General features: G+C 35.8%; 1 protein-coding gene across 4 annotated transcripts in view; it reads left to right on the top strand.

The window, feature by feature from the left end:
* CLTC (clathrin heavy chain) overlaps positions 1-16161 on the top strand; it is a 65368-nt gene that overhangs the window by 44128 nt on the left and 5079 nt on the right. For 2 of the 4 annotated variants that reach the window (XR_011468503.1, XM_070395367.1), the window contains exons 18-32: positions 1612-1734; positions 2316-2461; positions 2702-2885; positions 3087-3279; positions 3784-3941; positions 4171-4335; positions 4459-4566; positions 4650-4817; positions 4942-5091; positions 5188-5319; positions 5438-5548; positions 6588-6758; positions 7134-7355; positions 8567-8587; positions 12170-12245. Coding sequence is in view for 3 of the 4 variants with exons in the window: in XM_070395367.1 (XP_070251468.1) it covers positions 1612-1734; positions 2316-2461; positions 2702-2885; positions 3087-3279; positions 3784-3941; positions 4171-4335; positions 4459-4566; positions 4650-4817; positions 4942-5091; positions 5188-5319; positions 5438-5548; positions 6588-6758; positions 7134-7355; positions 8567-8587; positions 12170-12245 (2128 nt within the window). In the remaining variant the exon portion in view is untranslated. Of the gene's footprint in view, positions 1-1611; positions 1735-2315; positions 2462-2701; positions 2886-3086; positions 3280-3783; positions 3942-4170; positions 4336-4458; positions 4567-4649; positions 4818-4941; positions 5092-5187; positions 5320-5437; positions 5549-6587; positions 6759-7133; positions 7356-8566; positions 8588-12169; positions 12246-14479; positions 15521-16161 lie in introns of those variants that run through there. The other 2 variants (XM_070395364.1, XM_070395365.1) reach the window with 2 other exon arrangements.

Raw genomic sequence — 16161 nt, 5'->3', positions numbered from 1 at the left:
TCAGTCAACTTGATTGACAGAATATTTCTTAATTTATGCCAGTTTTGTCAAATGACTGAATAATGTTTCTTACAACAGTTTTTCCTTCCAGTCTAGGATTACATACTGCATATAGTTGTCGTATCTCTTTAGTCTCTTTTAATATGAGACAATTCTTCAGCCTTTCTTTGTAAAAGTAGTCTTTTTTCTACTGTAATTTTTTTACTGCAGTGAAATTTATATGTTAATCATTTGAAAGTGAAAAATTCAGTGGCAATTTGTACATTCACAGTGTAAGAGAATCTTATTCATTTTGAGTTTCTCTGATGGCTCCCTGTGATTAGCTTTAGATTGTATATTTTGCATCCAGAATATTGCTTAAGTGATCTTTGTCTTTCTCATGCTATTATATGCAGAAGCACCTGGCATTCTTTTGTCCTTCGTTGGTGGAGGCACTTTTTATTGTTGTCAATTTCTTTACTGTATAATTATTATATTTCCCCTTGCAGATCTTAAGAAGTCAGCAAGGAAACACTTAAAACCATGCAAATGTTGTGTGCCCCCTCTTCTATGCCAATTTAGAATCTATTGATTCTTCTTAAACCATTCTTAATTTGTTGGTGGCAAAAGGACAATTTTCCAAGTCTAGCACATTCTCCACATTTAGTCAGCACTCATATTTTCATGTACTCATGAATCCCTGTCTGATTCAATAGGTTATAATCCACCACTATTGTTTTGATGCTCAAAATGTCCCAGTTTTGGCTGATAAAAATCTCTGCAGCCTGCCTTCTGGGGCTTTGTCTTATGGTCTCATCATTCCTCAAGCGCGTCCTTATTTTTTAGCACAACAAGTTACGTCACACTCATTTTATACCCTCCCAGCCCTGGAATCTGCCATTTTCTCAAGGAACTCTCATCCTTTTTAGTGGGGAATGCTATTAAGAACTCAGATCTGGCCCTGGTTGGTGTGGCTCAGTTGTTGGAGTATTGTCCTATGCACCCAAAGGTTGCCGCTTGGATTCTTGGTCAGGGCACATACCTGGGTTGTGGTTTGATTCCTGGTTGGGGCACATACAGAAGGCAACCAATTTAAGTTTCTCTCTCCCACTTTCAAACCACCCACCCACCCAGTCTCTCTCTCCCTCCCTCTCTCTAAGTATGTCCTTGGGTGAGGATTAAAAAACTCAGATCTGGGCTGTTAGGTGTATTTGTATTTGCTTCTATGACCTTTCAGTGATCATAGCTAGGAAATATATGCATCTATGTACATACATCCATTCATATACACACAAACATATATGTATGCATGTACACATGGAAAAATAAACAAGAATAGCTAGTAAAACACTGAAAAGAAAGCTATAAATGTGAACTAGGCCTACCAGATATTAAAGCACATTACAAAGCCTCTGTAATTAAAATTTGCAGTACTGGTGCATAAATGATAGACCAGTATAGTAGAATACTTGCTTGTAACCTCTTCAAGATTATATGTAAAAATTGTGGATTTTTCTCTCCTAGAAAACAATAATCAGAGTATAAATGATAGGAAATAACTTTTAAAAGTAAAGTCAGTTATAAAAAGTCTTTACTTCTTACCTTAAAATTAATCTTTAATATCTTATTTAGGTTTGCAATGAGAATTCCCTCTTCAAAAGTCTTTCCCGCTATCTGGTACGCCGGAAGGATCCAGAATTGTGGGGCAGTGTGCTGCTGGAAAGCAATCCTTACAGGAGACCTCTAATTGACCAGGTAAAGTTGGCAAATGGGATTAAGGCTCATCTTTTAACTATGAGTAAAACCTTTTCTTTTCCCTCATCATACACATGGACCATATTTAACTATGAGAGAAGGCAGTGAAAAGAAACATTTTAAACATTTAATTATTTTAAATGCTTTGGGAAGCATTTCTAAGGAAAATTTTTAAGTAGATACAAATCTTCCCAGAAAAAAAATACTGCAGCATCTGGGAACCATGCAAATAGCCGAAAACAGAGAAATTATTGAGTATATAATGCTATATCTATGTAGTTGAATTACATGTAGCCATTAAAGTGATAATGGGGAGTGGTTATTATGAGTAATGTTTTAATGAGGGAAAAGATTGAAATTATACAATTAGGGTAATTTTTCAGGAGAATGGAAGTACATATATAGTTATACATGAATTTGTGTATGAAGACCTTTAGGTAGTAAATTTAAAGGTATTTTTCCTCCACTTTTTTTTCTGCCTATTTCAAGTTTTCTACTGAAAAGCCAACTTAGTTTTATTAAATAATATCTTCAAAAATCACTTTGATTCTCGGAACTTATTTTCTATATATCCTCTCTAGGTTGTGCAGACAGCCTTGTCTGAGACTCAGGACCCTGAAGAAGTGTCAGTAACTGTCAAGGCTTTTATGACTGCAGACCTTCCGAATGAACTTATTGAACTGCTGGAGAAAATTGTTCTTGATAACTCTGTATTCAGTGAACACAGGTATGCTCTGAGAGGGTTCCATTGGCTATTTATATTCAGTCTTTTGTTATGGCCTGTCAGTTTTGGGAAGGAACAAAGAGACAAAGATTTTAGTATATTGTCTAAGTTGTCACTCTTTAATACCCTCCTCTTCTCACCCTACCTCCTGAGACAAAAGACTGGACTAGTATAGCCACAGTACTTATTCTTTACAACTAATGAGCTATTAAAATATTGTGTTTAAATCTTTTTATCTTAAAGGAATCTGCAAAACCTCCTAATCCTCACTGCCATCAAGGCTGATCGTACCCGTGTTATGGAGTATATTAACCGCCTGGATAATTATGATGCCCCAGATATTGCCAATATCGCCATCAGCAATGAGCTCTTTGAAGAAGCATTTGCCATTTTCCGGAAATTTGATGTCAATACTTCAGCAGTGCAGGTAAATAAAATTTCAGGTTACCTAAGTTTATATTCTAAATATAATGACTTCTCATGATTCAATATATGTATTATCCTTTGAGGATGAGCATAACCGATTGCTATGGCATAGGAGAGCAATAAAATACTAGCCATTTCAATGTAATTGCTGTGTGGTAAGATTCATTTTACTGTAACACTAATTCAAAAATTGGTTGCTTAGGTTTTAATTGAACATATTGGAAACTTGGATCGGGCATATGAATTTGCTGAACGCTGCAATGAGCCTGCGGTCTGGAGTCAGCTTGCAAAAGCCCAGTTGCAGAAAGGAATGGTGAAAGAAGCCATTGACTCTTATATCAAAGCAGATGACCCTTCATCCTACATGGAAGTTGTTCAGGCTGCCAATACTAGTGGTGCGACTTCTTAACTATTATGTATTTGTGACCTCAGAAAATGTACCTAAGCTCTGATTAAGCTAAGCATTAAGATAAATTGTGTACTCTGAATTAAGTAGGAATTAGATACTTAGGGTTACTTTTGAAAACATGTAGCCCTCCATTTTAGTCCAGATAAAGAGAAGCTGCATTTTGTGAACTTGCAAGGTCCATGGGGAAGATTAATTTTCTGTTTTGAATTTTCATAAAATTCTGATTGAGCTCTATCTAATCTTACAGCTCTAAGGGAAAGGGGATATCCACTATTCATTTCATTAGTGATAATATAGAAGTATAATAGAAGTTTTGCTATTCTAGATGTATTTCACTGTTTATATTTGTTATTGTCTATAATGTTTTCCTTAAAGGGAAATTAAAAGTAGTTCTCATTTACTTGGGTGAAAAGATAAACGTTAAGATGTCAGTGCTTAAAAAAAAAAAGATGTCATTGCTTGTATTACTTTTTTCTTTTCCTATACCTAGGAAACTGGGAAGAACTGGTAAAGTACTTGCAGATGGCCCGTAAGAAGGCTCGTGAGTCCTATGTGGAGACAGAATTGATATTCGCACTGGCTAAAACAAACCGCCTTGCAGAGTTAGAAGAGTTCATCAATGGGCCAAATAATGCTCATATCCAACAAGTAGGTTTCTTATTCATATATATTTTTTTTAAGAATGTTAAGATAAGTAGTTGAGCAACATCATTAGCTTAGTAGGATCAACACATAACAGCTGAAGATTTCCAAGGAAAAAATATCTTACAGGAAAAATATTGTGTCTCACTGTTACATTGAGTTGCAGCTTTGGAGAAAGGATTGAGTTTAGGCTCGCTGAAAATGGATTGTCTTTTTTTTTTTTTTTTTTTTTCAGGTTGGTGACCGTTGTTATGATGAAAAAATGTATGATGCTGCTAAGTTGTTGTACAACAACGTTTCCAATTTTGGACGCTTGGCATCTACCCTGGTTCACCTGGGTGAATATCAGGCAGCTGTTGATGGAGCTAGGAAAGCAAACAGTACCCGAACATGGAAAGAGGTAATCTTAACACCTGTTTGAGTAAAGAATTAAGATGCTATTTAGAAGTGCTCTTTAAACTGTGAATTGAATTAACCAGCCATGTTTACATTTGAGTTCACATATTTGAAATTTTTATTGTAGGTCTGCTTTGCCTGTGTAGATGGGAAAGAATTCCGTCTTGCTCAGATGTGTGGGCTCCATATTGTAGTACATGCAGATGAATTAGAGGAACTTATCAACTACTATCAGGTAATGAACAGCAGTCTTTCATATTAATTGAGATCTTTTGCCACAGATATTCCTATCTTTAATTTACTGTCTTCCTTATTCAGGATCGTGGATATTTTGAAGAACTGATAACGATGTTAGAAGCAGCTCTGGGACTTGAGCGAGCTCATATGGGGATGTTCACCGAATTAGCCATTCTATATTCTAAATTTAAGCCACAAAAAATGAGGGAGCACTTGGAGCTGTTCTGGTCCAGAGTGAATATACCTAAGGTAACCAGCCTTTAACATTGGGAGCAACTCTGTAGCTAAAACTAATATTTTAAAACATCCCTTTTTGGACTACTATCTAGAATTAAAGATTCATATTTAAAGCAATTAAATCTTTCTTACATAGGTGCTAAGAGCTGCAGAACAAGCTCATCTTTGGGCAGAATTGGTGTTTTTGTATGACAAGTATGAAGAATATGATAATGCCATAATTACCATGATGAATCATCCCACTGATGCATGGAAAGAAGGGCAGTTCAAAGATATCATTACCAAGGTATGTACCTTCTTCAGAAAACAAAACAAAGGCTTCAAAATGAGTAAGCTCATTAGGAAGTAATTCTGACTTATGTATGGATTTTTCCCATTTTAGGTTGCCAATGTGGAATTATACTACAGAGCAATACAGTTCTATTTAGAATTCAAGCCTCTGTTGTTAAATGATTTGCTGATGGTGCTGTCTCCACGGTTGGATCATACTCGTGCAGTCAATTATTTCAGCAAGGTAATTATTTTTTAAAACTTCAAAATATTATAACAAGGATCTAAGACATACTTGAATAATTTTTGTCCATGGAACTTTAACCATGTGCTACATTTGTAACAAACTCTTTATTTTAAAGGTTAAACAGCTACCACTGGTGAAACCATATTTGCGTTCAGTTCAGAACCACAACAACAAATCTGTGAATGAATCACTGAACAACCTCTTTATTACAGAAGAAGATTATCAGGTAAAACCTTTTGATTCTTGCATATATTCTCAAAACTCAGGTTATAATTAGGTTGTAAATTGATATGTTTTGCAGTTAAAAAACAAAAAGAGGCCATTATCCTTAGACTTTTAAATATTAGGTATTTATATGCCTACGATTTAAATTTAATGAGATGTTCAGGATTGATAAATCTGACTTCCCCCTGATGAAATGCCAAGTTTGCAGAATTTTGCTTAGATCCTATCTCTCCTTAGAAAAAAATTATGGTTACTTTATCCCTAAGCATCTAGATTATAGATAGGGTTGAAAAGTCTTTGATCTCTTAACTAATCCTTAAAACTTACTTGGTATTAACTGTATTCACTGCTTTCTTGCCCAATACCATGAGCTGCAGAACAAGCTCATCTTTGGGCGGAATTGGTGTTTTTGTATGACAAGTATGAAGAATATGATAATGCCATTTTGAAGAACTGATAACGATGTTGGAAGCAGCTCTGGGACTTGAGCGAGCTCATATGGGGATGTTTATTTGTTTAATAAACTTTCCCTTGTGAAAGGCTTCACAAGAACAAAATTAATTAAGAGTTAAGATTCAGTGGGCTCTTTTTTCTTTTAGGCTCAGAGCCCATGCCCCTCTGTATGACTGACTATCACGTTGAGTTGTATCAGGAGTTTCCTCAGAGCATAAAATCTTACCCTTCAAATTATAAATTTTCCGAATTTCATAACTATTCATGTTAGATCTTGATATGAAAACCTTGGAGAAAATTGCACCTTTAGAAATTTTACAGTATCTTCGAGGTCTTTGTTACATAATTATATTGAAGAACCTTGATACTTATTTATTAGATTACAACTTTGTGATTTGATGCTTGAGTCTAGGCTGTCATATTTTAATAATGCTTCACTGGTCATCATCATACATACATGTCCATTGATCATGTCATATACAGTCAGTTATGTACATAATGGCTCATTGATAAAAAATGATGGAACATAAACTTAAAACTAGAATGGAACACTGATTTGGAATTTGGATGGCTTTTCTTTTTTTAAGGCTCTGCGAACATCAATAGACGCTTACGACAACTTTGACAATATCTCACTTGCTCAGCGTTTGGAAAAACATGAACTCATTGAGTTCAGGAGAATTGCTGCTTATCTCTTCAAAGGCAACAATCGCTGGAAACAGAGTGTAGAGCTGTGCAAGAAAGATAGCCTGTACAAGGTGGATGAAGTTGGTGGGGGCAGGGCCATTAAACCAACTACTGGATGATCTGTGTTAACCCTAACGTGGTATACTACAAGTGATTATGGTCTTTAAAAGTATTAGCTTATGATTATGAGAATTACCTTTGAGCCCCCATTTGAGGAGATCATAGTTAAGTGATTTTCTTTATTCTAGGACTATCTTAATTTTTATTTCAAAGCTCTCTCTTAAAAAAAAAAAGAATGCTTTATCCATCTATTCCTTTTCTTTCAACAAATCTTTAAATTATATAATTGGGACCCCTCCCCCCCCCCCCCCCCATTGTATTGCTTGATTTACCGGTTTCAGTATATTTGAGTTTAATGTTTGACTTTCATCCTTTCGTTTGAATAGGATGCAATGCAGTATGCCTCTGAATCTAAAGATACTGAGTTGGCTGAAGAACTCCTACAGTGGTTTTTGCAGGAAGAAAAAAGAGAGTGCTTTGGAGCTTGTCTCTTTACCTGTTATGATCTTTTAAGGCCAGATGTTGTCCTGGAAACTGCCTGGAGGCACAATATCATGGATTTTGCCATGCCCTATTTCATCCAGGTCATGAAGGAATATTTGACAAAGGTAATGGCACCTCTGGGTATATTCAGAACTAATTATCTTGAATATGTAAAACTCCATGTGCAGACTTATTTTTTTTAATGTTTTTTTCTCTAGTAAAAGTAAGTTATTTAGTTGATTCAAAAATATTCCTGTTCTCCATAAATTTTTAATTTTTGACAGATGACATTGCATGGAAAAGGAAACTCAAATCATAACTTGCCAGAAGGTTTATCCTCAATGTATTTCTGAGGATGAATAGTATTACTTCTACATTGTATGTTAGTTTTTTTTAAACATTTGATTAAAAAAATTTTTTTCAAAATATCTTCCTTAGATCAGTTCTTACTATTCAGATTCTAGAAATAGTAGTATAGGTTCCCTTTATTCGGTTGGTTCTTGACTTTAATGTGTATGCGTGTTTCCCCTGGGGAAGCTACACCTGTATTCTTAACATCCTGTTAATCTTCTCAATATTTTGATAGTTTAACCCCTAATTTTAAAATATCATAGGAGGTTAACAAGTAATGACACGTTTCCTAAAAGTGCATTAAACAAGCTGGGGATATAATCTTATAAAAGTCACTTATTCGTCTTAGTGTCCCGTTTTGATGTTAGATATTTTTATTCACCCTATCTTCAACAGTTACTAGCTTTTTTGCTGTCAGACATTTAAAAATGATCTTAAAGGATCCATTTCATTAGAGAAAACATGCTTATTAAAATCCATTTCACATCTGATCTCTTCAGCATGCCTATTTAAAGGGGGGAAATAGCACTACTAACAGCCCCCAGTATACTGAGTATTTTCTTAGGCTACCATCTAAGTAAATACCATTATGTTCAGTAATAATATTTTAAGAATTAACACTTTCTGTTTATAAGTTCAGGGTATCTTAGCCATAGATGAGAATTCTTTTCTTATGCATAATGCCAACTTGTGAGACCTGGCTCTAAGCTGCTGTTAACCAAAGTGCTGTAAATTTTACTAGCGATTAAGCTGCTTTCTTTCACACTGACTCTAGCATAAATTCTTCTGCAGTAAGCTCTGAAGTTAAAAATATATATATATATTCTAAATTTTGCTTACAGTATGCCCTTTATTTTCACTATTCTCATACCTTTTTTAGTGGTTAGATGTTTCTCCCCTAAACCTTTGTTGCTGATTCTACCTTTTTATGCTCAATATGGAATTTGATTTTTTTCTAAGCTGCACCTTCTGAATTCCTTTGCAGGTTGATGCAATAAAGGAAAAGGTGAAAGTTGATTCTTTTCCATCTTTAAGTCTGGAGGACTAAGTCTAAGGAATTTGCATGATTTTTTCCTTCCTTTTCTACACTGCTGCTGCTGCTTTTTCCCCCCAATAAATTTTCACTAAAGCCTCTGCAAGTCCCTTGAAACATAACTATAATAGAGTTGTAGGACGTTAGTAGATGTTTGGTACTAATCGGCTAATAGGCTTTAGGAAGGGCAGGAGGCTAATCAGTAGTTGGTTCACAGTCTCTCTTAAATAATTATTAAAAACTGAGCATGGTGAGTTTCCATATTAATTTCAAAGTTTCAGGAAATTTCTCTTCCCTGTCAGGGTATCTGGACCATAATAGGATTCTCTTAATACTCTAAATAAATTTAAACAGCCTCTGGTTTTATTTTGTGAGCTTGCCTGACAGTCGCTGAATTTATATCTGTATATATATGCCCTAAAAGGCTTTTTGGGATTTTTTTTGGTATTGAAGGACTGTGATCCAGTTTCTGATCTCTTGATTCTTACTAATTTTTTGCTGAAAGTAGATACAAGAGATACTAGCTGCTTCTGAAGAGACTTTCCTCATGTTTCTCCAGGTGTCCAGTTCTTATGGTGCTAGTCCATTTTCACGAGGACTCAAAACTTTTTAATTATGAGAGTAGCTTGCTCTCATTGTTGCTAGCAACATGGATTATTTCTATATATAACAAAGCAATATTAACTTCTATGTTTTGTAATAAGGCACGCCTCTGAAGCCACCTCAGGTTTGCTCTCTTATTCATCTGTTGGTTTATCCATGGTAAATTTAGGCACCTTTTGGTTGCTGCTTCCTTAATTGGCTTGTCACCATCCCAATATAAGTGAAACCAATTTACAAACTTATGTCTGATATCAAATTGTGGTAAGAAAAGGGAGGGAAGATAGAGTTGAAACAAATTTGAATGAATTTGGTTGGGGGACAATGCGTTGGAATTATATTGAACCAAACTGGAGTCACCATTGGAACTTAGGGCAAACCTGAGTAAAATGCATTGTGTGAGGCCCTTCAGCAGCTAGTAAGCAAGGCAGTTAGAAAGCGTGTGTGTGAAAAACAGGTAATTGAACTGCAGTGTTATGCATTGTTTTAAATCAAGCATGTACAACAGTCATTGCAATTACATCATACTACTTTTGAAACTCTTAAAGCATTGCTGTGGGCTGTGTGTGTTTCTTGAGAGCCTGTATAGCAACAGTCATCTTCAGATCTCACTTCTTGCTTCAGTACTTTTGCCTTTTTTTCATGCACACATACACCAAAATAACTGACTGCATGTTAACTTTTCTCTGCAGCATATTGCAGTCTCTGTGGAAAAGCCTTTTACATTACAGTGAATTTTCAGTAGTACAGGTGGAACTCAGTGACATGCTTACCTGAAATTTTTCTTTTTAAATCCAAGGATCAGAAACTTTTGTTACAGCTCTTAACAAAAGCTTGTGTTCATAACAGCCTTCTCTGCTTTTTCTTTTTTGAGCAATCTAAATTGGGTCTATGGAATAAAAAATTGGACGTTGCTGTGCCAGAGGCTGTCCTATTATATAGAAAAATCAAAAATTTTTTGCTTAGCTTGGTGCTGTTCCTTCAGAGTTCTTATTTTTTTGTGTCCCGCGCCCCCCGCCCCCGCCCAGCCTGCCTATGTCTGTGCCTGGGCATTGTGATATTGCTAGTTCTTCTAAGCCTTACATGTACTTCTGTAATAGGTCTCTGTCTCCAACATCTGACTCAGACATTAACTTTTAAACATGTGTTCACTTTAGATTCTTTTCCTTGAAAGTCTGGAAATGTATGATGCAGTGGTGGGGTTTTTTGTTGTTTAATTTTTCTTCTTCTTAGAAGTTATTAATGTACTCTCATCCATGTATTTTTTTGCACAACCTCTTTAGCTTGGATACTGTTTAGGTTAGCAGAACCCCATCTGACCCTTGGTGGCACATACCATACTTTAAAGTATACAGCTGTAATAATTTTTGTTGTAAGTTTGAATACCAAACTGTGGGTATTTTTCATGGTATTTATACTCGATAGTGGTCTTTAATTTGACATTGTGTAATTTATAACAGATGAACACTTAGGATATAAAACAGGAAAATGTATGCAAAAGCAAATTAACCCAACTTCCTAGGGTGGGGAAACCACATTTTATCTAAAGGTGTCTAGAGTCTGCCTCAGCTTACTGTTCTAATATTTTGTTCCTTGACATAGTAGGATGGATTAGACCCACATTTATGATACTTAATATTAAAAAGTTAGTACACATATGAAGTATTGTCCTAATCTTAGTGGCCTACCTGAAGACTCCAAGACACCATTTTAAATAATTTCAAAAAGAAGTCAGGGCTGCTCTAACCATTTTAGCAGTCTTTATAGCTTTTTCACTGATGTTTGCATGTCTTTTTTTGTGAGTGATTTTTTTCACTATTTGCCTTTTTGAGGAACATTTAATAAAAAGTTTCCTCCTGCACTCTTCCTCTATCTCACTGCACATTTATGACTTTGAAAACCACTAGTAGTAATAACTTTGAGATTTGAAGTGTAGTTTTACTTTAAATATAATGTAGTTATGTTTTGGTTGAGATACCGACTTTTAAATATAGTTTAAAAGACAAATATAGTGTATAGTTCAAAAGGCAAGTGAAAGTTGTGCGGTGGAGATTTCCTAGTCCTAGTGTCTTGATGACTTCTTCCTAATTCTTCACAGAGTTAGTCCTAGAAGCACTTTACAGATCACCTCGCTTAGCTGTCTCTTATAGACAAAGACATGTTCTGAGGCTAAGTGCAGTGGTTTGCCAAGGTCACACAACTAGTTAGTGGAAGAACCTATGTATTCTCCCTCCTTTCATTAACACATATGGACTCCTCTACAGTCTTATTTCTGTCAGATAGTATCCACATTTATTTAGAGTAGCTAGCATATAATGGCCATTTACTGTGGCTTCATTAAAAACAAAAAAAACCCAAAAAAACTCTTAAAAGGCTACTTCTTAGAAAATAGAGCATAAAGACATGCAGCCTGTCTTTATATTAAAATAATCAAATATGGAGCCACTTGAGTCTTAAACTTCAGTTTGTACCTATAATCAGTATCAGCAGGAACTGCACACTGGGCAAAGGTAGTTTATTCTGCATAAGTATTTGTCCAGTCATTAGACTCATTTTACTTTTTTTGAATACCATTTCCTTTGGGGAAGAAGTCTTGCCAAGTCATGAGTTCATTATTATCTTTGGTAGGCTTTAATCTTCATTTGTAAAAGTGGTTCCTTCTCATTATCTCCCTCCCTCAGGCTGGCTGCTACCTAGCATGCCCAGTTTTAGCCTGGCGTGCGCTTTAATGGCATTTATAAATCCCTCCTTCTGGAGGGTTTATAATGACAGTGCTGAAAATCACCTTGACTGAAGTATGAACATTGCCACTGAATTTGAGGGGGCGTGAGAATGTTCTTTCTAGTCTTTTTATTTTGACAAAATTTAACAAACTAAGGCTTTTCCACTTTCTGCCATAAACCTAGGTTTATAATACTTTTGAGGTGCTAATTAACATTACCTGTTTTTCTCCAGGTTGATAAATTAGATGCTTCAGAATCACTGAGAAAAGAAGAAGAACAAGCCACAGAGACGCAACCTATTGTTTATGGTAATCTCTATCTCTTTTTAACTTAACAGAAATATAGTAGATAAATGTTTCATTCTTTAGGGATTCTACCTCAAAATAGAAATATAATAAGCTTCTAAAATGCAAAAGGCTCACTGAGTAAAGAAATAATTCTCTCTACTGTTATTCCACCCCACTCCCCAAAACAGTCTCAAAGCAGGCATTAATTTTATCCCCTCACGTAATCTTAAATGCAAAGACAGTCTCAAAAATCTTAAGATCATAACTTCAGTTTTTCTATTGCCTGGTCACTGGTTGATTGCTTATTCATAAATTACTGAAGAAGAATTATTGGTGAATTCAATTTTCAGAAGTGCCAAGGCTGTCTTTAGAATGCTTTTTTTAAAAAAAATAAATTTTATTGATTTTTCACAGAGAGGAAGGGAGAGGGATAGAGAGTTAGAAACATCAATGAGAGAGAAACATCGATCAGCTGCCTCCTGCACACCCCCCACCGGGGATGCACCCGCAACCCAGGTACATGCCCTTGACCGTAATCGAACCTGGGACCCTTCAGTCCACAGGCTGACGCTCTATCCACTGAGCCAAACCAGTCAGGGCTAGAATGCTTTTTACATCAGGGATGGGGAACCATTTTTCTGCCAGGGGGCCATTTGGGTATTTATAACATCATTTGTTTAATATAATTCACCTAATATAGATTTATGTTGTTATGAACAAAGCTCTTAGATTTATTGAATTTCTAGTCTTGCCTGTAATTGCCTTGGTAGGGCCAGACTAAATTATTTCAAGGGCCTATATGTCCCGGGAGAGAGACATTCCCCGCCCCTGCTTTACATAAAGAATACATCCTCTATTTAAATTCTAACTGGACAGAGAACCTGAATAGGGTTTCCATTTGAGAACTTTCTAGAGAGATAGGATCTTCAAACTCTCAGTTAATATTTAAGGCAATTTAGTTTCTTCTTACACATTTACGTCTGAACTACCTTTTCCATTTCACTCTTGGTGAACAGATTCATTTGAACAATGAATTTGAAGGGTATAGGTTACAGTGTTCTTCAGACAAAAAATTATAACCATTGTATCTCATCCTGCTAAAGGAAATGATAATATTCAAATCTATTATGACATTACCTCCTTTATATTAAAAATATAAAGGACTTTGGGGATTTAGAGAATCAGGGTAATTTTGACAAAATTGGAAAAGATAAACTTTAAATAGATTGTTAGAGATGGGAGCGAGATGTTTCACATATTTGAGATAGGAAACACAGTAGGAACCAAAACAGAATGAGTGTAATAATTTGGGGGCACCTACTAAATTTGATTTGCCTTTAGGGTGTTTAAATGGACAGGCCTTATAGGCAGTTGACAGTGGGGTTGAAATTTCAAGACAAATGTCAGTATCAAGGTTAGAAGTGATTTTTATAAACTGCTGGTTTCCAAAAAGAATTTGCTCACTAAAGACAATTTTGTTGGTTAGTCACAAAAAGGGGCGACACAAGGTCGCTTGTGCTGGGAGAAATCTTGCTCTAGGATTACATTCCAGTGGGAGATTGAGTCCTTTTATGGCAGTTGGGAAGAGGTGTTCCGTGTCTTTTCCCTCTAAATAAGCCGGCTTCTCTCTAGGTCGTTTTCTGTAAGTGGTCAACAACTATTTAAACTTCCTAAGAGGGGCAACAGAATATATGACAGAGGTTGTACGCTCTAATGTATTTCATACCTAATATATATTTGAATATGTCTTGCTATTTTTAATTGCTTTCTCTAAATTAGTACTAGATTCTTTGCTCAAATGCATTAAGTTTCATTATCATGTAGATGTGCTTAAATCAGAAATTTAAATAAAACTTTAACATTTCAGTTATGTTAAAACCCTGTCTGTTAAACAATTGTTTTCCTGTGCTAATTATATTGTCACCAAATATAATGTGCAAACACCATGTTGTAAAAAGGCTTATTAGTAGATGTCTTGCCTGCTGTCAAGCATGCATGTGCATATTGCTTTAGGTGATATGAAGTAACATAACTACTGTCACAGTTCTGACCCTTAGCTCTGCACTGTTTGGCTTTATAGGCAGGACCTTCTTAGGGTGACTGTCATGCCAAAATTGTGGCAGCCAGAAGTGCTCCCCAAAACTCAGAGTTGTGTTATGCTACTAGAGGGGAGACTGGAGTGTGATAGTCCTACGATACTAACAGTTTTACTGCCTCCTTGCCCCGCCCCGCTCCTTTTTGTTTCCCATCTTTAGGTCAGCCCCAGTTGATGCTGACAGCAGGACCCAGTGTTGCAGTCCCTCCCCAGGCACCTTTTGGCTATGGTTATACTGCACCACCCTATGGGCAGCCACAGCCTGGCTTTGGGTACAGCATGTGAAACGGAAAGCTGATCCTGTAGTCGCCTATTTTCGTACTGAAACATCGTCTCTACCCACTTCTCAGTTTATAACAGAGGAAAACAGGCACATGTTCTTGTAACCTTTATTTCATGAAGGACTGCGTTTTGTTTCTAACTATAAACTTGGATCACCTATGTTAAAAGCTTATTTCACATTCCGCATCATTTTAGAATTTATTTTCAAAGGGGAATAGTTTCAATGTTTTATTCATCTGGGCTTTTTTTCTTCCCTTTTGTTCTTTGAAGAACTGCCTAATATTCAATCTGTTGTGAAGAACCTGATTTGCACTCTGTAGTGTTTAAAGAAAAACTCTAATATTGAAGCTCTTAAATTTAGTGTATGTAAACAGCTTACAATATGTATTGTCTAAATGCATTTAAATCTCTTTTATTCAAAGAAAAGCTAAAGCAAAAATATTGGTATGTGACCATGCGAGACTGTCAATGCAACAAAGACAACACTAATCATTATCAGCACATCCTACACTGGACTACAGTGCTCTCCAAAGTATTGGGAAAATGCATTACAGACAACTTGCCTGACTTTTCAATGAGCATAAGAGGCCCTCTAACCTATGCAGGTTTCCTGATTACGCATATAGAAAATGCTAGTGTGTTTTTGCTCACTCCATATGTAACAGGTGCCCTTATGTTGTGCTGTATCCTGTGCTTTTTCTGTGGGACCATTCCATTCAAGAACAAAGAGCACCATGATTCCAATCTGTGTGTATTTACTAACCCTTCCCTGAGGTTTGTGTATGTTGGATATTGTGGTGTTTTAGATCACTGAGTGTACAGAAGAGAGAATTCAAACAAAATATTGCTGTTCTTCAGTTTTGTTTGTGGAATTTGAAAATACTCAAATTTAAAATAAATTACTGGACTGTGGAAATAACATGTAGAATTGCAGTTTTAATTAAATACCTCTCAAACTTAAACCAAAGGAACCATGGTTTTGGTAGTTCCATATTGGATTCCAAGGGTAGGGAGGTATGAGAGCAGAAATGGAATGAGGATCGGGACATGTGAAAACACATCACATTTATAACATAAGGCACACTATAGTGGGCTACATTTTAGCTATCTCCATCATATTAACCAAGTGGCACTTTTAAGTTTTGTCTAAGCATTTTACTTCAATGAACAAGGTCATGGATATGAAATTATATTAACTTGATATAAACATATAGAAACACGTAGTTCATGCTATTCCTCACCATGAAATTGTAAGGGTCCCCAAATTATGGGTAGTTTAAGGTGATTTTTTTTAAACCAGTGTTTGAATCCAACTCTTGGCTGATGGTTAAGAATGTTACTTTAAGTTCATTTCACTATTAATTATCAGTTGAGTTAGAGAGCCCCCTACTTAGCCTTATATTGCCACAGAAGGGTCTTTTTTTTTTTTTTTTTTTTTTTAACTTAGAACCTCTTTTCGTTCCCTATCTTTAATTCCCACCCTATTTTCCTATAGGAAATCACAGTATTAGCTGGAAAATCACCCTTTTTTTGTTTGTCCTAGTGAAGACATCTTGCTAT

The sequence above is a fragment of the Myotis yumanensis genome, unplaced genomic scaffold, assembly GCF_028538775.1.
Source record: "Myotis yumanensis isolate MYYU_CA2020_CCGP unplaced genomic scaffold, mMyoYum1.0.hap1 SCAF_16, whole genome shotgun sequence".
NCBI lineage: Eukaryota > Metazoa > Chordata > Mammalia > Chiroptera > Vespertilionidae > Myotis > Myotis yumanensis.
The sequence above is the reverse complement of the archived record's forward strand: the minus strand, read 5'-3'. Positions and strand labels throughout refer to the sequence as shown.